Source organism: Tenrec ecaudatus, chromosome 1 (genome assembly GCF_050624435.1).
Source record: "Tenrec ecaudatus isolate mTenEca1 chromosome 1, mTenEca1.hap1, whole genome shotgun sequence".
Taxonomy (NCBI): Eukaryota; Metazoa; Chordata; class Mammalia; order Afrosoricida; family Tenrecidae; genus Tenrec; species Tenrec ecaudatus.
In genome coordinates, this window is record NC_134530.1 from 46,193,841 (window position 1) to 46,216,490 (window position 22,650).

General features: G+C 51.1%; 1 protein-coding gene across 1 annotated transcript; it reads right to left on the reverse strand.

Moving 5' to 3' along the window:
* Nucleotides 1–186: 186 nt before the first annotated feature.
* On the reverse strand, nucleotides 187–21,087 carry LACTBL1 (lactamase beta like 1). Its single transcript, XM_075538462.1, is given in 10 exon segments — nucleotides 187–547; nucleotides 549–645; nucleotides 648–785; nucleotides 788–1,143; nucleotides 3,342–3,447; nucleotides 7,019–7,257; nucleotides 8,171–8,328; nucleotides 10,608–10,717; nucleotides 16,787–16,910; nucleotides 21,073–21,087. Coding segments are annotated over 9 exon segments (1,614 nt in total). The 5' UTR covers nucleotides 16,836–16,910; nucleotides 21,073–21,087.
* Between the last annotated feature and the right edge of the window lie 1,563 nt (nucleotides 21,088–22,650).

Consider the following 22,650-nt stretch of genomic DNA (forward strand, 5'->3'; position numbering starts at 1 on the left):
TCACTTTACATTTCGGACCTTACGTTTTCTTCCGTCACAGACAAGGAACAGTCCCCACAACTGACTACTGCCACCTGACCCCACTCTGAGTCGGCGCACCCACTGCACGTCGCCAGGTCCTGGGTTCTCTCCAGGTTTTGCCTTGGCTTCTCCATCACGCTGGGCCAGAGTTGGGAGGCGTCTGTATCACTGGGTCTTGAACGCGGGCTCGTGCAGCAGCCTCAGCACCCGGTAGGTGTTGAGACCGGGCACGTCGAAGCCAGGCGACAGCCCGGAGGGGTCAAGTGGGTAGAAGTGGACGAGCTGCCCGTGCTGGGCCTCGAGCGAGAGCCAGGCGTCCCCGAGCGGCAGCGGGCACGGGAACTCGCGGGCCACGTGCAGCTGGAAGACGCGGCCGCGCAGGTGGCGCAGTGCCAACGTGCGGAAGGCGGGCGGCACCAGCGCCTCCACGCGGGGCCCGAACTGGCGCAGGCGCAGCTCGCCCACGGGCCCGGCGCGCACCTCGTCGAAGGTCAGGTTCGCGAAGGTGAAGTAGCCTGCGAAGGGGCGCACTGACGGGCGGCGCCGGGCGGAGCTCCGCCTCGCGGAAGGCTCGCTCCAGGGCGGGCAGGAGCGCGTCGTAGGCCTGGGCTACCAAATCGGGCCGGGCGGCCGCAGCACGAGGCCCAGGCGCAGCGGGGGCACCAGGGAGAGGGTGGCGGCGTAGCCGTCCAGGTCGCCGTCCTTGCGCACCACGCGGTAGCCCCGCTGCGCGTGGAACTCCCACGGCGTGCCTGGCTCGTTGCGAAGTAGGCGCCCGGGCAGGCCAGCAGCGGCGCCAGCAGCATCTTGGCGGCGTCGGGCCGCAGGAGCCTCTGGGGGCTGCCGCCCAGGAGCAGCATGGCCAGCTTGGCCAGGTCGGCAGGGGTGGAATACATCTGGCCGGACGGGCGGTACCATCCCAGTTCGTACAGCGGGGCCGGCCGGCCGTAGAAGCCAGCCGCCAGGCGGGCGCGCACCGAGGGCGTCAGGTCGAAGCCCGTGTCGGCCAGCCCCAGGCGCTCCAAGAGACTCTGAGTCACCCATCGCTGGTAGTCCCCCTGGGCCGTGTGGGCTGCCAGGACGTGCGCCAGCAGCGAGGAGGCCAGTGTGCTGCAATGGCACCTGGAGGGAGAGTGGAAAGTGGAATGTGGCGGGGGTGGCCGTCTCCTGGCTCGACATACTCTCTCCCCGCTACTCGGGAGATCTGAACTGCCATCAGCCCTGGTAGAGGGGAGAGATTGGGGGAAGGGGGAAATAGAGGGTTTAACAGGATATTATCGTTGACTTCATGTCTCCAGACGGCCTCTGTAATATATGTGTGTGCATATATGTATGTATGTATAGATATAGATTATGTCTCTTTAGAAGCAAACAAAATCCCTCCAGATTCCTTATCCCTCAAACCAAAATAATGGTTTGTGTGGCTTTAAAAAAAAAGAAAATTTTTTTCAAAGAAAAACATCCTCCAGATCCCTTACCCATGGGATCTAATCATTCATTGGTCTGCTTGGCTATAAAAGGTGGACAGGGTCTTGGATTCTTTTGTGACATAAAAGTTCCTTTCAAACAAACAAAAAAAAATGCCACCACCTTTTATTGGACTGGTTTGGCTTGGAGGTGGCTCCAGGAGAGACTGGGGCAGGGGGTTGTCATAAATAAACTGCCATAGAGTTGATGCTGACTCTTAGCAACCCTGTAGAGCAGAGTAGAACTGGCTGACTCTTCACTGGAGCAGAAAGCCTCATCTTTCTCCCACGGAGCGGCTGGTGGGTTCAGACTTGCTGCGCATGTGGTTAGCAGTCCAACCTGTAACCCTACACCACCAGGGCTCCTGATGCTTGGCTACATCTCCTGATTCTACACTTCAGCTGCCACTGTTTCTTGTACTGTCCCGACCTGCTTGTTGCTCAGATGCTGGAAGTGATGCCAGCCGCTTTTCTGATGCCAGCAGAGTCACCGCGTGCACAGAGTTCAGGGGAGCTTCCAGACTTCACCAGTGGCGATCTAGTTTCCAAAAATCAGCCAGCGAACACTTGAAGGATCACAAGATAGCACAGGACCAAGTAACGGTTCATTCTTTCATACATAAGGTTACAATGAGTTGCAGCCTGCTAGCTGACAAATAACAGTTCTACGTTTGGTAAAAGTAAGGTCTAGAAAGGCAGGAGATTGCCCAGGGTCACAGCTGGGTGAGACAAATATACCTAGCTGTTACACTATTCTGGAGGGAAAATGAGAAAGCTCATGTAGCAGAGAGCCTAATGTAAGTCGGGGTTCTGCCTCTTTTTTCCTCCAGGCTGTGGACAGACACCAATAACCAATCAAATGACCTCCCTGTTTTCCCAGGCCGTTTCTGAATCCCTAAAATAGCGCTTCTGGAAGGCGCATGGATGGGTGGAAAACCACAGTTCTGTTAAGCAGTTCTACTAAGCCATTCTGAACTCTAGCCCAGCCCCTTGTTTGGCAGAGGTGAAGTGCCTCGCTCCAGGTCACACAAGTTTGTGGCAGGACTGGAAGAACTCCAGTCTGCAGATGCCCAAGCAATGCTCTTTTCTCTGCATTACCTGGGTCCTTCTTAAGACAAGTGGGCCTGAGGGTCGGCATTTGGTAGAGGCACAGGGAAGGGAGAGTTTGGAAAAGGGGCACTACTTGGGGAACCAGGAGTCGAACTACCCAGCCTCCTAGCCTGAGAGTTGGGCTTTGCTGAGTGCCCAGTGGTCACTCCAGCCGCTCCCTAAATCAAGCAGTGCCCCCACTGACTCCCGCCAGGCACTGGGCCAAACCCCTATCTGTGTGTCTCCATCACAGGAAAGCACAGGAGGGACCTGCTTGGGTTTGCTTGCTGTGGTAGTCCAGTGGTTAGCATATCCTGGGTGGGTGCCTCCCTCGTAGGACCCCTCAGGTATAGTAGGTTAGCTGCTAACCCCAAAGTGGGCAGTGTGGACCTACTAGCTGCGCCCTAGAAGAAAGATGAACCAGCCTGCTTGTATCAACATGTATTGCCCCAGAAACCCTGGGGAGCAGCGGGACTCTGTCCTCCAGGTAGAGTCAGAGTTGACTCAATTCCATTCGGGGCTTGGGCATCTAGTGTAGGTGTTCAGTAAGTGTGGGGTTAACGAATGGGAAGTTCCAACAGAACTGGATTCATGGTCCAGCTGCCCACCTCTGGGGGGTGGGGGGGGTGCAGATGCCCTCACTGGGTCTCGATGAGTTCTGAAGTGTCTCCTGCCTCCGACCATCGAGGCTGAGCCTTTCCCGGCCAGGAAGGTCTCCTGGAAAGGTTCCTAACTGGTGGCAGTGCCCCAGGGCACACTCCTCACCTGGTTCCTGGGTCTGCCACCAGCATGTCATCCTTGAGCATGCTCAGGGCCTCCTGGGTGCTGCCACTCCACAGCAGAGAAGTAGAGCAGAGCCTTCTGGGAAGCCCTAGGAAGGAGTACAGGTCAGACCTGCTGGGACGCAGCAGTGACTTGGTGGAGGGTGGGATAGTGGGTCTCTTCCAGTGGAGTTGTACATTTTAAACACCTGCCAGTCACATAACCTCTCTAAGCCCTAGTCTGCCCCTCTGTTTTGGGGGAAGTGCTTCCTGTAACTCAGGACGCCCGTGAGGTTCACTGGTGGTGGTTGCTGGTCGGAGTCAGCCCCAGCTCACGCAACCCGGCGCAGGACAGAAGGAAACCGTGAAGCAGTGCCCGGCCTGCTGGCAATCAGGAATCGGGTTGGGTGCAGGGCTGGGGCGTGGAGTGGTGGGGAACTCTGGGATTTTCACTGGCTGATTTCACCAGCCTTTTTTCTCCCTGTTCATTTTCATCTGGAAACTCCATGTTCTGCAGTATAGCGGCACACGGGGCCCCGCTAGAAGATGGCAGGGCCTGCTTGTGCAGTGCTGGCCAGGAAGGGAGCGGGCTCTCCTGCCAGGAAGGAGGGAATGCTGCCCGGGACCACCCACTGTGAGGATGAGTCATGGCTGATGGCATGCTCACCATGGGCCGGCACCGAACAAATGCTCGGTCAAGGATTATCAAGTTTAATTCCATGAAATGTTTTTAAGGTCAGATGAAGCTGGCTTCATAGAGCTGGCAGCTCTGAGCCCTGAGCTTTCGGTGTTTCGCGTGTGACAGGGATCAGAAGGGTTATAGAGTTGAGGGCTCCTTCCAGCCCATCTTTTGCAAGCATCTGTTTTGTCCCGGGGATGGCTTCAAGGCGGTGAGTAGTTGAGGACTTGAAGTTCCAGGTCCTGGGCTACAATCTGATCCCAGAACTGAGTGAGCCTGTACCGCTCACCTTTCCATGGGCTCTCGCCCCTGCAGTGGTCTCTCTCTGAGGCGCCAGTGGCTGAATAAGGCTGGGAAAAGCTCCCAAATCAAGAGCAGAGGTTTAGGTGACGAACTCCCTGCCATCAAGTGCATGCCAACTCAGAGCCACCCTCCAGGCCAGGGGAGGACTGTCACTCTTCGTGGGAGTCCAAAGCCTTATCCGAGAGTAGACATACTCAGCCAGCCATTTGCTCAGCTGGCCCTTGGAGGATAAGGAAATGTGTCAGATGCGCTGGGTTTTTCGCTGGCTTGTTGTATTTGTTACTTGATTTCTTTTCCTTACATAATCAGTTTTATTAGGTTACCATTTAGAATTTATAAGGCACCAAGAGTAGCCCATGAGTCGTTTTCTTCTTACCTCTACCCCCAGCTACCTAGCGCTCTTCTCAGAAGTGCTTGAGTGGCCTCCCAGAGAGAGTTAGGTACATATAAAAGAATGTGTGTATTTGCATATAGTACAGGCATTATGAATTGTGTACATTATGCATGTTTTGTTAAGGAATGTGAATCGGCTCTGTCTCACAGCAACCCTGTGTGCAACAAACAGCCTTGTGTGTGTGTGTACAGTGTGTGTGTGTGTGTGTGTGTGTGTCCCCATTGTATATTTTTATCTCCATTTAACATGCATCAGATTCCAGCGTAGTGCATCAAGAGCAGTCCTCTCCTTGGAGTTACAAAGTACTGGACTGGGTAGCCATTCCTTCTCTGATGAACACTTAGGGGTTGGGAATCTCTCGCTGTGACACACAGCAGAACCGTGCCTCCGTGTGCTCCGTGTACCACAGCCAACCAGAAAGTAGACACTCCCTGCGAGCACATGGATTCCAACTCCTAGCAAAGCTAAACCGGGTCTCCGAGACTGTAAATCTTTACCGGAGCTGACAGCCTCGCCTTTCTCCCATGGAGAGGCTGGGGATCTAGAACCACTATCTGTAGTGAGCCGTCCAGCTCACACAGGTGGGAGTATATCTGTAAAATAATTTCCTCCAAGTGAATCTGCTGAATCAAAGAATATATATATATTAATTTATTATAGACTACATACAAAATTAAACTATATTTCTATTATAATTCATAAATCAGTATTCTATATTGTGTCATTGTTACTGTTGTGTGCTGTCGAGTTGATCCTGACGCCGAGTGACAGGGTAGAACTGCCCCCTAGGATTTGCTGGGCGGCAGTCTTTCCAGGCACAGACCGCCTGGCCTTTCCTCCTATAGAAACCTGGTGAGTTCAAATCGCTGAACTGGTTTATCAACTGCCTAGCGCTTTAGCTGCTGCACCACTTTAAATTGCTTCCAATGCTGGGCAGTTGCTCTCTGTACAGATTATGCCACTTTAAACGCCCACCACTCACATTTGAGAGGTGGGCTCCTGAGTGGCAGGGTTATCCCCAGCAAAATGCATTTAAACCCATCTCTGCAGTGGGTGGAGGGCTGCGGACAGCCCCTCTCAGCGATGCCCTTGTCTCCGTCTCCTTGGGACGCCCGCAGACAGACAGTTCCAATCACAACCCTGGCTGCCAAGAGCATCTGCTGGGCCAGTGACATGCCAGCTCGGGAAGCTACGGGGACTGGGCTGGGGACTGCACCAGCCTCCTCTTGAGAGATGGTTCTCCAGGGACACAGGACAATCACAGGGGCTTATTATGAAGCCGCTTGAGGAAAACGGGAAACGGCACTGGTGAGGAAAAGGCCAGGGAAATTGCGCTGAGGAATGGTTTTCCATCACTTCAATGTACCTGCTTTTTTCTTCCAGGGTAGCAAGGCTTTCCTACAAGAATTCCCTTGGGAAACCTCACCCCATGCCACCCCACAGCCCTGATCTTGCCCCTTCAGACTTCTTTTTGTTCCCCAAACAATAAGAAGATTGGAAAGAAATATGAGTTGGGTCCCACGACGATGCCCTGACTGCCGTCTGAATACAAAGGCAGAGAATTCTCCAGGGGAGGGGGGGGGTGACAGCGATGCGTACACCACCTTCTTCCAAAGTGCATACGCACCGAGATGGAAGGCATGTCTTCAGAGTGTGCTGTTTGTGTTGAATAAAGGCTTCTGATTTTTGTGGCAATGTTTTTTTAACTGACGCCAATGTAAGACAGTCTATTCCACCATAACCTCACCAACTCAGTGCTTCTACCATCTTGATCTTTGCCAACCTGATGGAGGGATGTGTCTTGGTGTAGTTTTAATTTGCATTTAACTTATTATAAATGATGTGCATCCTGTAATATTTTTCATATTCATATTTAAGAACCATTTGTTTTATATTTCACTTTATATGAAATGTCTACTCATGTCCTTTGCCCATATTTCTGTTGTGTGGATGGGCTTTATATTGATTTGTAGACCTCTTTATATCATAAGGGAAAGCAGGTCTTCATTGTCAATTGTCTACAATATAGACTCACTGACTTGCTCTTAGTCTATTAAGCACTCAACCTGATTTTGACCCGACAATTGATCGTGATTTGCCTACTTGGTCTCAGTCCCAGTATCCACCTCAGTTTGATCTTCTCAGATCTCTCTATAGTTGGGGCAGCAGCCGAGCCTTGTGGGAGGGAGGTTTGGCTGGTTCCAGAAGAGCAGAGTGTGGGCCCACCCTGGCTGGATGAGGACCTGCTTCTCAGTTCTCCCACCCTGAATGGTTCGGGATGGCTTGCACACGTTCAGAGACTCACCGGAGAGCTGACTGGCCATCCTTCGGAGGGTGACAGGTGAAGGCCTTGGGGTTGGGCCACCCTCTCCCAGCTCCTCCATCAAGGGCTGCAGTTTGGGGGCTGACGCGGTGCCGAAGGGGTTGTTAATGGTGAACGTGCTGGCGGACCGCTCCAGGGGGTCGTCTAAAGAGGCCACAGTGCCTTCTTCCCACAGGCGGTACAGCATGAGAACTGGGAAGATCTTTGAGACGCTGGCGATGCTAGGCCGTGAGTATGAGAATGAGGATACAGAGGGCACCCACCCCCTGCCTTGCACCCCGCTCTCCAGTCTCCCAGAAAAGCAACCATTCGATCCACCCTTATTCAGCGACTCAGATGGGAACTAACCAGCCCCTGGGATACTTGAGAACACACCTGAAGCGGTGGGGTAAGGTGGGATGAACACCTTCCCTGTGCCTGGCCCTTCGCCAAACACTGCCCGTTCTGGCACAGACCTGTTGTGGAGTGCACTTGTGGGTCTCACCAGCAGTGTGGCCTTGGGCAAGTGGCCAGGTTTTTCTGAGCCCCCACTTGGCTGGCTGTAAAGCGGGGATGACGCCTGCTTCACGGGCAGCTGCAGGAAGGCTTGAGTGAGGCGGTTCATGGGAAGTGTTCGCAGCCTCGCTGGCAATTAATAGTGCTCAGTGCAAGACCCCAGATGACAGCTGGCAGCCCCAAGTCTGGCCCAGAGAAGGCACATCATGGGTGCTGGCTCCCTCAGGACCCTGGGATCCTGCAGGCAGCACCCAGCAAGGGAGACCCCAAGCCCAGGGCAATTGTGCCACTGTTGCTGACTGTCAGGGGGCCCCAGGAATTCTTCCTGGTTCCTTTGTAGCATGTGGTGGGGAGGGGTGCACAATGGGGCCCATCTAGCTTGGGAGGTGTGCAGTAAGGGGCTCCCAGGACGGGGTTCCTTCCTAGCCTATCACCCTTGTGACCCTTAGGACATTGGGTATTCACAGGTCCTGTCTGGTTCTCAGTCGCCTCGTCTGTTAAAAAGATCAGTATTCAATAAAGGGTCCTGGTAAATTCAATGCCCAACAGTGATTCTCTCCTGTGTCTCCTTATCTCCTGGGTACTCTCCTTGCCGTACCTAGCCCCTACCCCCACCCCACGCCGCAGCTAGAGGCTGACTGGTACATGGTGTACTCGTTGGGGGGTCCAGAAGTGGGGTCTGAGCCACTCTTATTCCCAAAGTTCCCTGTCCAGAGCACTGTGTCATCATGGACAACAACTGCAGACATGGCGGCCAGGCCTGGGGCAGACATCACCTGACGCAGGATCCCGTCCACCTGCGGGGGGAGGGGAGCAGGAGGTGCAGGTGCAGTGATGGAGCCCTCCAGCCCCTCCACCCCCATCATTCTGCCCACTGGCTCCCTCTACTTGGCCATGCTCCCCTCCATGTGTCCCCGAACCCTTTGAGGGCTCCCAGTGAGTCTCCAGACGCAAGCCCAGCCATGCCCCTGGCCCTGGCTTCAGACAGACCTGTTCCCTGGAATCGGTTCTATACACAAGGCTTCCCCATATAAGAGTATTCCTTTATCTCTGACTTTTTAATGTGAACTGGGTGAAGGTTGACCGCATCATCCGTTTTGGCCTCAATAATTCACACACTTTTTGTTTCATTGCGCTTACTGAGATCCCCACAGTGTACCATCCCTCCCTGGGTCGCCAATGTCCATTCCCCCACCCCACCCCACCCCGCCCTCGCCTAACCCTCCCGAACCTTGTCCTTGGGCGAATGCTGCCCTTTCGATAGCAAGTGGTTGATATTCCCAGGGTGGGCACGTCGCCCTAGTGTTACTGTTCCCCTGATAGACCTGTCTATTGTTTGGGCTGAAAACTAAGTCGGGCGATTTCAGTGCAAGACCTGAAGTGTGACCAAGGGCCGTAGCTCGGGGCCCCACCAGTCTCATCTGACAGTAAGCGTGTCTCTTTATGACTTTGAGAATAGTTCCACATGTTTCCCTCACTCCATCCGGGATGTTCTAGTGTGACTGGTGCCTGTCAGAGCAGTTGGCAGTGGTCGCCGGGCACTGTCTAGTTCTTCTGGTCCCTGGGCCATGAAGACCATTAGTCCGATGGGTGTTTGCATGGCCCATCGGACTGATTGCTTCCATGTGCCTTCGATTGGCCTCTTCTTTCCTACAGACAGCGAATAGCTGCACCTTTGATGGCTGCTCACAAGCTTTGAAGACCCCAGATGCTGCTCACCAAAGTCGGAGGCAGCACCTTGTGTTTGTGGACTCTGCCATGCCAATTGACCTTGGCGTCCCCTGAGACTGTAGCCCTGAGAGTTTTGTTTGACGATTATTCCTTGGTAGAAAACACAAGGGAAGAGTGTTAGCCTGCTCCAGTCTAACCCTGGTCGGATTCCCGAGATACCCAGCAAAAGGTCTAGTCTGATCCTGGTATGGGAGAGGCCAGAGTTTACAGGCCTTTTTTGGACTTTGATTGGCAATAGCTCATTTTTAATGGTTAAGAGTTTGGCTTCGAACCAGAAGGTCGGTTGTTCAAACCCACCCCAGCACTCACTGCCTGGGCGGAAAAGCCTGGCAGCCTGCTCCCATAAAGATTCCAGGCCTGGAAACCCTCCAGGGCCACTGTGCGTCAGAATCAACTGGACAGCTCACAGCAGCAGCAGCAACAACAGCCGGCATCTATCGGACATGAGAATGAGCCAAACTCGCAGCCCAGCCAGTTGTCACTGCGCAGTCCCGCTCCTGGCAGCCTGGTGCGTGGTAGGGCAATGCATGCCGTGGGGTGTTCATGGAAGCCCAGCACCAGACCTGTCTTCCCAGGGCCTCTGGTGGGAAGAGAGAGCAGAGGGCTGCTAGGGACTCCCCGGGGTCATGGGGATCAGTTTAAAAGCGCCCACTTTGTTTGTAGTGGAGCATGTAATTGTTTATGCTGCCCAGGGACTGACTCCTAGACTGTGTCGAGCATGGGATGAAGTGATTTTCCTATGTCGCCTCCTTTAACCCTTGTAGTCTGCCAGAGCCAGTTTCTCCCCATTTTTCAGATGAGAAGATTGTGTCCACAATCGATGAAGTGGCTTGTCCAAGTGGCTAGTTGCTGCCCTGTTAAACTGCCAGGCAATGGCATGAACTGTGGTGTGTGTGTGTGTGTGTGTGTGTGTGTACATGTGTGCACTTGATCATATTGCAAGAAATTCTGTTCTGTCAACTCTTTCATCCTCTCCTGGCTCATCGTTCCCCACCCTCATCTGCCTTAAAGTTCCTCTGTATGTGCCTCATACACCACTGCCTCTGGGCCTTTGCACATGCTGTTCCCTCTGCCTGGAGTACCTACCCCCCACCCATTATTCAAACACCGCTTCCTTTGGAAGCTTTCCCTGGTGCCAGGTCAGGTTCCTCTCGCCCTCCCCAAACCCATAAACTAATATCCATCATCCTGAAGTTAGTCGCCTCTTGAGATCGGGACTGTCTCCTCTTCCTGCCACATTCCCTGTGCTTTGCTCACGAACTGCATGTTGAAGTTGTGAATGAATGGAAGGTAATGCCCCTGTGTGGCTCCCACACACCCGATCCCCTCCTAGGTCATCACTGACCTTCTCTAGGGCCACCTTCAACACAGGGAGAGGGTGGGCCAAGGGCACAGGCTCAGGGTGCCGGGGACACATCCTCACAGGGGCAGAGGTCTCATCTGGTCCCAAAACACCTAGAAGGAACATGTGGTAAGTGAGGACAGAGATCAGGATACAAGTCCAGGGGTCAGGCAAAGGCCAAAGCCACCTCCTGGGGCCAGCCCTCCTCAGCCTGCAGCAGCCTTGGCCTGGAACTATCAGGGTACAGAGACTGGACAGCTGAGGGACAAAGAGCAGAAGATGCCTGGGAAGTGAGGGGCAGCCCCACCCTTGCCACCCACCACAGCCACAGTCCTGCCCTGTGCTCTCTCATGTGACTAGCTTGAGCCCCCATGTGACCAGCAACTTGACCAGGCCCAGCTCCTTGGGGCAGGCTCAGTCATGTCTATCTGTGTATCTCTCTGTACTCCTAATTCTATGTCCGTGGTTCACAACCTTGCTAATGCCATGACCCTTTAATACAGTTCCTCATGTGGTGACTCCCCCAAACATAAAGTTATTTTCGTTGCTACTTCATAACTGTGATTTTGCTACTGTGATAAATCAGGCAACCCCTGTAAAAGGGTCATTCAACCCCCAAAGGGGGTCTCGACCCACAGGTTGAGAACCGCTGACATAGGAGGACTAGGGACTAATCTCTAAAATGTATAGAAAACAGCTCAACAACAGACAACGCATCCCCTTTCACACTGGGCAGAAGACATCTCACCAAAGAAGACATTCAGGCAGCAAACAGTCGTCTGAAGAAATACCCACACCCAATGCCACTGGAGAGGTGCAAGTCAAAGCAGCAATGAGCTCACACCACACTCAGCATCTCATCGCAGAGGTGGAAGTGACAAAGAACCACAACCCGTGACGTCATTGATGGGACTGGAGGACGGTGCAGTCTCTGTGGAGAGCAGCTTGACACTGCCTCCAAAAGTTGGAAACAGGAATACCATTAAAAATATATATTTTTTAAAACTCACTGCCATTGTGTCGATTTTGACTTGTAGCAGCCCCACAGGACAGAGTAGAACTGGCCCGTGGCTTCCTGAAGCTGTAGTTCCACGGGAGCAGAAAGGCGCCTCACGATTCCAGGTGGGAGGCTTGAAATGCTGTGGTCGTCACCTAATCTGGTGTCAATTTGAGGATTGAGTGTAGGGGTGGCGTCTAGGCTGTCAATCTGGAGATAGCCAATGAGACTTCTGTGGGCAGGGCCTTCTCCTGCAAATTCTGGGAAATCTGGTACTTCCTCCTTGGAGGCGGAAGACACCCCTCTCTCTGCTACTCCCTGGGAGACTTTGTAGAAGACAAGCCACATGGACGCAACTAGACCTTGGAAGCCGGAGAAGCCATAGAGAGACCCCTATCAGAACTGAGATGTTTCCAATGACACTGAATCCAAAGACTTTCTACCCACTAGCCTGTGATCATTCTGCATTCGGCATCATTGCATGTGTTTCATGAGTCTGAAGAGGATTTTATAGATTGATATCAGTCATATGGGCTAATATCGGACTTATGGATTTGATCTGGACTGGGCTGGAATGTTTTCTCAATGTTCAATTGCTCTTGTATATAAATCTCTTTCTTATACACATAGGTGTGTCCATGGATTTGTTTCTCTAGTCTACCCAAACTAACACCAATGCCAACCTCACTACACCACCAGAGCTTCTAGAAACACCATCTTACCCTCCTTGGTATTTGTCCTACAAAATTCAGAAACTTCACATTACTCTGGACACCCAAGTTCATCATAGCACTATCCCAATAGCACAGAGAGGGAAACCACCTACAAGCCCATTAGTGGAAGAGTGGATAAACTGTGATACATGCATGCAATTGGAATACTACAGAACATTCCAGAATAATGATGAACCTGGGAACGCCTCCTAACCTGGATGAACCTGAAGAACATTATGCTGGGTGAAATGAATCAACCACAACAGGACAAATACTGTATGAGACCACTATTGTAAAAAACGCCAAGAAAATGTTTCCACACTGCAAGAAACATTATTAGACAGTTTCCAGAGGTAGGAGAGTGTGATAGATAGGTTTGTTGTGTCAACTTGGCCAATAGGAACATGTTAGATTAATAAGGTCGCAGGTTGTTGGAGGGCAAAGAAATAAATGGCTCAGCAAGCCCCACCTCTCTCTCTTGCTCTCTGGTGATCGGACAAGCATTGGACTTGCTAGTTCTCTGCCTCAACTCGTGAACTACCTGTGGGACTGCCAACCTGGGGATCATATCGCTAGAGCCTTAGGTTCCTTCAAGAAAGACCTGTTTCACCATGCTGCTGAAGCATGACTGTCAGATCTTGTCGTCTTGCTGACTGTTGGTGACCCACTCTGCTGTTTGCTGCCTGTGGCCAGACCGCCTACACTGCCTTAAGGAAGACCCAGCTGTCTGCTTCCTTGACCTTGGACTCAGCAGACCTCCTGAGTTGAAGGACTTCCAGTATGTTAACTATTGCATGGAAGTGAGTTGAACTGAGCCCTCTGTACTGCTGTGTGGACTAATTAGCTGTTATATTACTTCGTGATATATATATACACACATGCACATACTGTATATACTTGTGTATAAGCCAAGTTTTTCAACACATTTTAATGCAGTTTTTGTGGTAAAATTAGGTGCCTCGGCTAATATTTGGGTCAGCTTATATTCGAGTATATACGGGGTGTGTGTGTATGAAAAAAATCAGTGTCCTGGTTTTGTTTCTCTAGAGACTCCTGCCTAACACAGAGAGGAAGGGAGAGAGGGGAAGTTATTGTGGGATAGAGTGTCGATGAGTGTTAACGTGGATGAAAGTAAAGGCATTATACCATACGAGGGAGGTTGGAAGAAAAGTGATGGCGGCAGGGGAAGATGCTGGCAGGGTTGTAAGGGTTAAAGGCAATGGGGCACTTACACGATCCCTGGATGGTGATGACCTATGAGTAAATGCCTGGACAGACGTGCCTGCTGAGCAGGTGTGGGAGGAAGAGTGGGAGTATGGCCATGAATAACTGTAGACTTTCTAGAGGGTATTTGCATGTGTGTATTTACCTTCGCTGCACGTGTGCCCTTGAACGTGGTGGAGCACACAGGTGGCAAAGTCATGAGACATTCTCACACATAACCACAAAGGAAAATCAGAACCATAATCTTGGGGGGGGGGCACCAAAGTCAATTGATATAACACAGTTCACAAAGAAGGTTCTCCACCAGCAACCGGGTCTTAAAGCTCGAGAGCAGCCATCTACAGTCAAACTGTTGGTCTCAGCCCATCCAGAGCAAAGAAAGGTGGTGCTGGAGATAGTCCAATACACTGAGGGACCGTGCACACATCAACCTGAGACCTGAAGGTGGTGCCCGCCTACCATTAACAACTGCTCTGACAGGGATCTCTGTAGGCGGTCCCAGGAAAAACTCAAATCAAAAGGAGAGCGGGCTTACGGCTCAGATAGAATAGAATCATCAGCCACTTCAGATCCAAAGGGCCGCATTTACCCAAGACGAAGATCAGAAGGTTAAGAAAGAACAAATGGAACCAGGAGCCAGGGTGACAAGGGAGAGTTTGTGCTTCGGAGGCATTGCGTTCATTTTCATGGTGGTGGAACCATTTGGAGGGGCTATCAATAAAGGTCGTGTGACATGAAGAGTGTAATCAATGGCACTGAATCGTACATGCAGAAGTTGTTGAGTTGGAGTTGGTTTTGTCAATGCATATTTTCGCCACAATTATATGAATAGCAGTGAGCACAATGAGAAAGAAAATGTTCTAAAATGGAATGTGGTAAAGATTGTACAACTCTTCTCGATATGACTGAACTATTGAATTTATGATGTGGGGATGAAGTGCCAATAAAACTGTTTTTAAAAAGTGTGAGATGACGTGTTATTCACTAATGACACTGTAAGGGATTCTGGTGGCACTGTGAGCTAAGCACTGGACTGATAAAGGCAAGGGCAGCAGTTCAAACCCACCAGCTGCTTCATGGGAGAAAGATGAGGCTGTCTGCTTCTATCAAGATTTAGTCTGGGAAACCCCCAGGAGCAGTTCTGCCCTGTCCTCTCTAGGGCGGCTGAGTCAGAATCAACTCCCTGGCAGTGGGTGTGTAATGACAGTATCGCTGTTGGATGCTGTCCTCATAAGGACCCATGTAAAGAGTAGACCTGCCCCATAGGGTTTTGTAGGTTGTTATTTTCTTCGCAGTAAGAGAAAGATCTTCTGATTTGCTCCCTTAAATAACAGAGCCTAGAAACACCTATGAAGCAGTTCCACTGTGTCACATGGAGTCACTCGGGGACAAATCACTGGATGGCACCCAGCCAAGCAATCTGTATGAAAGCAGATAGACAGATAACTGGTACCATTCCAAACAGGAACACTGCAGACCTTACACAGGATCTCTCAATAACTCCATGACTTAGGTTTAAGAATTGATCCCCCTCAGCTAGACCCTAAGTTCTGCTTGGTGTAGGAGACACGTGGAGCAGGTGGCTACAGTCATGCTTCTGTAACATGTATGTGCACACATTTAAAAAACCTCTCTCTCTCCCCTTCCTTCATCCCTCCCTCCCTCCCTCCCACCTGGACACTAATTAGTTCCAGAGTGTTTCAACATCTCAAACAGAAACTCTCAATGCATTTGCCTAATCTAGATATTTCCTGTGAGTGGGATCCCTCTCTGTTGACTCCTTTGCATCTGGCTTACTTCCCATCCTCCTGGCAATCCTGAAATGTAGGTCTGACTGAGTAAGTGTAGGTTGGGACCTGAGAGTCCTCATCCCTGCAGTCTCTTGGGTGATGCTTGAGCAAGAGGGGAACCTAAGCCCTGGTGGGCCACAGACCCAGTGCTGGCCCATGACCTGTTGGTTTGCCATTTGTGGCAAACAAGTGAAAAACTGAAGATAAATCATTGGAAACTTTCATGGCAGTTTGACCATAATCTTTGGCCTGTTGGAATTAATTTAAAATGTGGGGCTTAAGAGGCCAGATGGGGGGGAGGGGGCGGGAAGGCCAGAACAACTGGATGGAGGCCAGCTACCATCACCGAATATTTTGATCAACGAGTCTATAAAAGAATCCTGATCAAAATGTGGGAAGGATGAAAGATTGAATAGAAAACTACCTGGGGGACAGTGAGTGTGTAAATGGGGGAGGAGCCACTCAGAAAAAGGAGGGGGAGGGTGGTGGCGGCAGCGGGACAACTTGAACAATGTAATTGGCGTCACTGAACGTCCGGGTAGAAAGGGAAACAGTTGAATTGGCATGTGTGCTGCTGTGGATATTCCTAACGGCACCAAGGGAGGCTTGGTGGGGTGGGGTGGGAACTGGCGGGAAAAGAAAAGGAGCCGGTTCTGTGCAATCTCCCTGCTTTGGAGAGCCCTGAGCACCTTGCCCTGAGCAAGGGCATCTGTTACAGGACGCTTGGGAGGAAAGGAGCGAGGCACCGCCCTCCGGACGATTGAGGAGCACTTCCTTGGCAGGCTAGGGGTTGCCATAGCAACGGAGGACCTGCTAGACAAGCCCAGCCCTATGGTTCCTTGTGGAGCTTTGAGCAGCCCAGGAAGGAGAAGTTGTTGGGTACCGGGGACCCCTTTCTGACTTAGTGACCCCAAGTGACAGAGTAGCAATGTCCCAGAGAGGATTCTCCTGGCTGACACCTTTACAGGATCAGAACGCGGGGTTGTCTCCTGGGGGACCCCTGGGTGGGTGCCAATTGCTCCCCCTTTGATTAGCAGCCATTTGCTTAAAGGTTGCACCACCAGGGCTCCTTTCAGGGAGGAGAGACTCTGGACGCGGCAGCATCTGCCCCTGGAGAGCGGGCGGAGTTCCTCAGAGGTTGCTGCGTGTAGTGGCGGTGCAGCCCGTCTGTGAAGGGAGGTTGGATCTGAGGATCCATCCTACCATGGGGGGGGGCTAAGGCCCAAGTCAGTGAAACAGTGTTTGCACTTGTATTGTGACCCCGAGTTTTACTTCCAGGCTAGGCAGCTTCAAGAAGCCCCAGGGACATTACAAATCTCATTCATTCAACACAGGCATCGAGGCACCGAAGAGCGGGACCCAGGATGGAGACAGGAGCTTCTGAGTCTTAGTGTTAATGTGCCTCTTCTCCCTTCTGGGGTCCCAGGATGAGCCCTGGGGGTGAGGGGAGAAACTCACCAGCCTCCAGCCTGGGGAGCTGATACTGCCACAGGAAACAGCCAGTCATGACCACGGAGAGCAGCAAGAAGAAGCCGCAGGATGCTGGAAAGAGACACTTCTTTTTCACTCCCTGCAGCCTGGGCTGCAGGCCAACCTGAAGCAGGGAAGGGACCCACAGCACGGTCCCCACAGTGGTCAGCAGAGGGAAGAGAGACAAGCGCCCTTCCCTGGCCTGGCATGTGCCTCATGCCTCATCTTTGCCAGACCTCATGAAAGCCCTCAGTTTGGGGTCAAGGCCACACTTGTGAACTCATAGCCCTTCCGATGTGGCTGCCTCAATAGTTCTGCCAAGCATGTCCCCCCACACTGTATACTTCTGCACAGCCTGTGCCGCATGTCCTGCCCTCTCCTCTCCTGTGTACTCAGGACGATCTCTAGACCCACTGAAATGCTACCTCCTCACGAAGCCTCCCCGACTGGCTTTACCCAAGCCTCCCAAACCTAAAGACACGAGCTGCATGTGTGTCTGGTGCTGTGTGGAACTGTGCTCCATTGGGTTTCTTCAAGGTTGTGACACTTAGGTCACATCTCCAGGTCTTTCTTGGAAGCACCTCCGGCTAGTAATCAAATAGTGCATCCGCTGAGCCTTCTCTATTTCCTCCAGGGCCCCTCATTCACCTCTCTCCCAGTACAGTGCACTCCTCCACGGTCCCTCCCCTTCTTTCATCATTGTGTGATCACACACCTAATTCCCAGGTGACATGTAACCGAATCAGAAATGAAAGAGGGAACACCACTCCAGATCGCACAGCTACTGTCAACTTCATGTCTGTACGTTTGACCGTTTCAATGAACCGGGCACACGCCTTGAAAGACATAGCCCCATGATACTGCTCACACACTACAGATTTCCAGCCCTCTGGCTTCTGCCTGAGGTCCATGGGTGGATTTGCACATGAGTACTAAGCAAGAGGTTGACATTTCGACCCCACCAAGTGACATCACAGAAAGATTCGGTGACGGATGACAGCCAAGACAAACGAGCAGTTCTACTTTGTAACGCACGGGGCTGCCATGAGGTGGAGTCGGCTCAGTGGCGGTGGGTTCGCTTCAGTCTAGTTCTCTCAGTCCTGAGCATCAGATTCTCATTTCCACTGCTTCCTGGGCATTTCCACAAGGACATCTCCAGATATCCAAGACTCAGCATCCAAGGTGGGACTCACCTCTTTCACACTCCTCCTCCTCCTCCTCCGCCTCCCGTGGTGTTTTCAACATCCATGCATGACACCTGACTCCACCCACTCACCCCAGCTAGCTGCCCCAAGGTCTGCCTGGTCCCTCCTGGTCCCTTGTCCCACCTCTGCTCAAACCGCAGGCCCTGAGTACCTGCCAAAATTATGAAATATTTCAAGCATGCTGAAGAATATAGAGAGACTAGTGTACTAGTTAAATCTCCCACCCCTCAACTTTGTTCAATTGTAACATTTTGCCATATTTTCTTCCTTTAAGAACATCTTAAATATGCCGTGTCAGTCACTATTTCTTGTGTTTCTTGTTTGTTCAGCATCTTGGCCTCGCTAGGGAACAAACATCTTTGTCTGGTTTCTTTTCGTGACATCCTTGATGTGTAACACAGTTCCTGGAACGTAGAGAGTTCTATTTTCTGAATGAATGAATGAATGAATGAATGAATGGAAATAAAACATTCAGGTAGAGGTGAAGCCTCCATGTACCTTTCGCAGATCTCAATTTCTCTCCCTCTTTCCCCAAATGAAGCACCCATTCTAATTTTTTATGTTCATCACAAGTTTTTATTCTTTCACACGCCTTAAAACCCATGAAAGCCAGAACTTAAGGAAGATGGAAACGTGTCAGAGAAGGAAAGCTCAAGTATTTTCCACTAAGAGGAAGTGAGGTAGTTAGTTCATTGTGTCAACCTGGCTGATAAACACATGTGGGATCCATTGAAGGGTGAAGATAAATGGTTCGGTGAGCCTTGCCTTTTTTGACTCTTGCTCTTTGATCATCGGACCAGTGTGCAGCTGCCTTGCTTGTTCTGTGCCTCCATTTGTAAGCTACACTACCTGTGGGACACCTAACCTGTGGACTGTGTCACTGTAATTTGAGATTCCTTCAAGACCTGCTTTGCTACACCATTGGAATTTACATCTCTTGAGCTGGGGACTGTCAGACCCTGTCATCTGGCTGACTGTTGATGACCTGTCTTGCTGTTTGCTGCCTGTGCCCGGATAGGCTGAATTTCTCTACAGAGGACTACCCAGTGGCCCTCAAGACTTGAAGGACGGCAGTGTCTCAAAACTATCACAGGAGTGAGTTGCACTGAGCCATTTGTACTGCTTTATAATTTAATTAACTGTTTATTTCTTATGTTCTGCATCTATCTGTGTGTGTGTGTGTGTGTGTGTATAATTATTAGCATTCCGGTTTTGTTTCTCTAGAGAACCCTGTCTAACACAGGAAGCGAGAGCCCTGGTGAAATAGTGGTTTGCGTGTTAGGCTTCTAACCGCAAAGTCAGCAGTTTGAAGCCACCAGCCGCTCTTCTGGAGAAAAGGAAAGTTTCTACTCCCTTAAAGAGTTACAGTCTAGGAAACTCCCAGGGAGGTGTGCCCTGTTCCACAGGGTCGCTATGAGTTAGGACTGACTCCAGAGCAGAGTTTAACAGAAATAGAAATGAGATCAACTGCAGGATATCAAAGGGGGAAATTTGCAAGGCCCAGAAAAGCAAAGTAGCCTCATCAAGTTCCAGTTCTCACAGGTTTCATTGTATGAATTTAGGTCAGGAGTCCTGGCAGTGCAGTGGGGTTTAGCACGAGGCTGCAAGCTGAAAGGTCAGCAATTTGAACCCGCCAGCCACTCCTCAGGAGAAAACATGGCAAACTGCTTCCATAAAGATTACACACTTGGAAACTCCATGGGGAATGTTCTACTCCATCCCATACAGTTGCTGTGAGTTAATATCAAGTTGATATCAAGTTTTAATGCTTATGTATCCAGAAGCAATATAGTATTGTTTTGTATATTTTAAATCTTACAAATATCGCTGTATTCTGATAATATCCTACTTCATTTTTGTGGATTCGATGCTATGTCTAGGTCACTAACTTCTGTAGAGTATGCTGTTATACATTATGTAGCATAGTGATTTGAGCATGCTCACTGGGGTCAGACTGACTTAAATATTATGATTATTTTGTATGCTTGAGTTGAAGAACCGTGCTTTGGAGGGGAGCGAATCTTCTGGGTGGGGAGGTAGTATCATCTCCAGGTTAACTGGAGATGATCTCGTGCCTCTGAAAAGTTGTTCTAATTTATACTCCACCAGTTGACGGAAAATCAATCAGCAATCGAGTCTCGCTGTTAACTTTTCATTTTCCTCATAACTAATACGGCGGACCATGCTTACTTGTTCTTACCCTCAACTGTGTCTTCCTCTTCCTTTTTCTTCAAGTACACTAGCTCTTGACGTGTTGTGGATACAGGTACCTCATCCGTTTCGTGTGTAGACAAGCCCATCTATGGCTTGCCTTACGGTTTTTGTGTTAACTTTCGCTCAGACAGAAGAGTAAAGCGGTTAAGAAAGCATCCTCTGGTTAGATCGCGAGATTCTGAACCTGCCACGAGACCTGAAGCGCATCACTTGGCCTCTGTGCTTGTTTCCTCGTCTATACGTAATGACGACAGTAGTAGCTGCCCCCTAAGCGTGTACGATGTAGATGAGCAAACACATTAGACGTGCATTGTTCTATTCATAGTAAGCCCTACTTACAGAATTATTGAATTAAAAAGATTTTAGTTTGGCGTTGACTTGGTTGTTGCCAATCAGAATTAACAATATTTTCCTATGAGTATGCATTGTGAGGGTGTGCTTCGTTTCATAGAGATCATAAAGACAGGCTTCTATATTTTCATGTAAAAATGTTTTGTAACGATGTGAAGTAGGGATCTACTTTTATTTTTTTCCATATGGGTAACGCATTTACTAAATACTCCAAGTTGCTGCCATGAATCGTCATGCTCTCTCTAAAGTACCAGGCTTCTGTGTCTGCTCCTCTCCGTTTCCAGGCTCCCTAACCGGTTCCACTAGAGTCCTGCTGAGTTTCGATTCCATTTCTCTCTTCAATCCTACGCTCTTCGGGAAGACCTCTCACATGCTGAGTCCTTGTTGTGTGCAGGCGCTGTTTTCAAGAGAAGAATCCAGCAAGGGGTTTTCTATGGTTTAGCCTCTGGCTATCTCCACTGACCACTTCCTGCCCTTTCTTTCTCCCCTTGCATCTTTGTGAGCCCAGAACCCATCCTGACTCCTCTCTCTGCGGGTACAGCTGCCAAGTCCACTGGCTGGGGCACCCTTTCCATCCTGATCCACCGCTGAGGAGTGGTATTGCCGTGGACTGTCTCCTTACTGTGTACTGAGCCTCATTGTGGCAACCTATTCCCTTCCCTCGTGAACCCCCATAATAGCGAGTACTGTCTGTGAGTACCACCCAGCACGCCCCAGCAGAGAAGCAGCGTGCCACTGGAGGGATCATTGGTGTCAGAGGAGGCCGAGAAGGTGTGAACGTGGACATGGACGTGGACATTGCTCCTCGGCAATAGGGCTGCCAGAGGTCAGATACGGCCTCTCGCGGTGTTTGTTGCAAAGACAGAGTAGGAAGGAAAAACCTGGCGGTTTACTTCCAACACTCAGCCAGTGAAATCCCTGTGGATCACAGGCAAACACTAGCCCAGTCGCTACAAAACAGGCGATGGCCCAGGACTGGGCAGTGTTTTGTTCCATCACACACACACACACACACACACACACACACACACGGTCTCCGCGAACCAGGGCCACCTTGACAGCAGCTAAGCACCACCCAGAATGACCGGAGCACCATCATCTCATGTTCAAGTGAAGGAGGAGATTCAGCAACCACAAGTGAGATGGTGGATACAGAGGGCCAGAGCTGGGAATTGAGCTCTGTGCAGCGCGTACACCACTCCATCTCGATGTGGCTGAGGTCTCTGCACCCTACCCCCACCCCCCTGGACAGCTTTCCTCTGGGGCCCAGCCTCATCTCCTGTCTGTCATTAATCTGGGGATTTATCCCAGTAAACCTGAAGGCAGGGACATAGTCAACTCTAAGCTGCCCACCAGCTGCTCGCATTTCCACTCGCAGGAGTCATTTGGAATCCCTTGCTTCTCTTTTCTCCACTGGAAAATGCTAGCAGGGGAGCCCTGAGGAAGGGCCTGGCTCCCCCAGATCCCAGGCCCTTCTTCCTTCCCCTCCCCCACGGCCAGCCCCTTCCCAGGTGGCCTGTAGCCCCTTGACCCACATCTCCTTTCCGCTTTCTCACCTTCTCCTCTAGGACAGCCCTGCTTTGACCAGTCATTCACTCAGCCAATGATGTCCAAGGTCCTGCCACGTGCTGGACACAGCACACTATACCCGTCCCACAGGAACCAGAGCCAGCAGGATGGCCGTGTGGTCTGACACAGGCTCTGAGGCCAGGGCTTGACCCCACCTCTGCTGTGTTAGATTTGGACAAATGCCTTCAGCTCTTGGAGCCTCAATTTCCGGGTTTGCAAAATTGGGATGACAGTAGTCTTTTTACCCCTCTCTGAGTTTAGATGCAGATCAATGAGGTTAGCGCATGCAAACCTCATTGGTAGCTAGTGTTAACGTGATTTTTTCCTCTGGAACACAGACATGGAACCAGGGCACTGAAGAAGGACGGATGAGCTCAGGTGGGGGTTGGGGGGCATGCTGGAAGAGGGGGAGATAGCTACATAGGGCATGTCTGTGGGGGATGAGTGGGGCCCTCCAGGGGCAAAGGCCTGGAGACCTACCAAGGAAGGGGCATGGTTTCTGGTTTGGGTTGG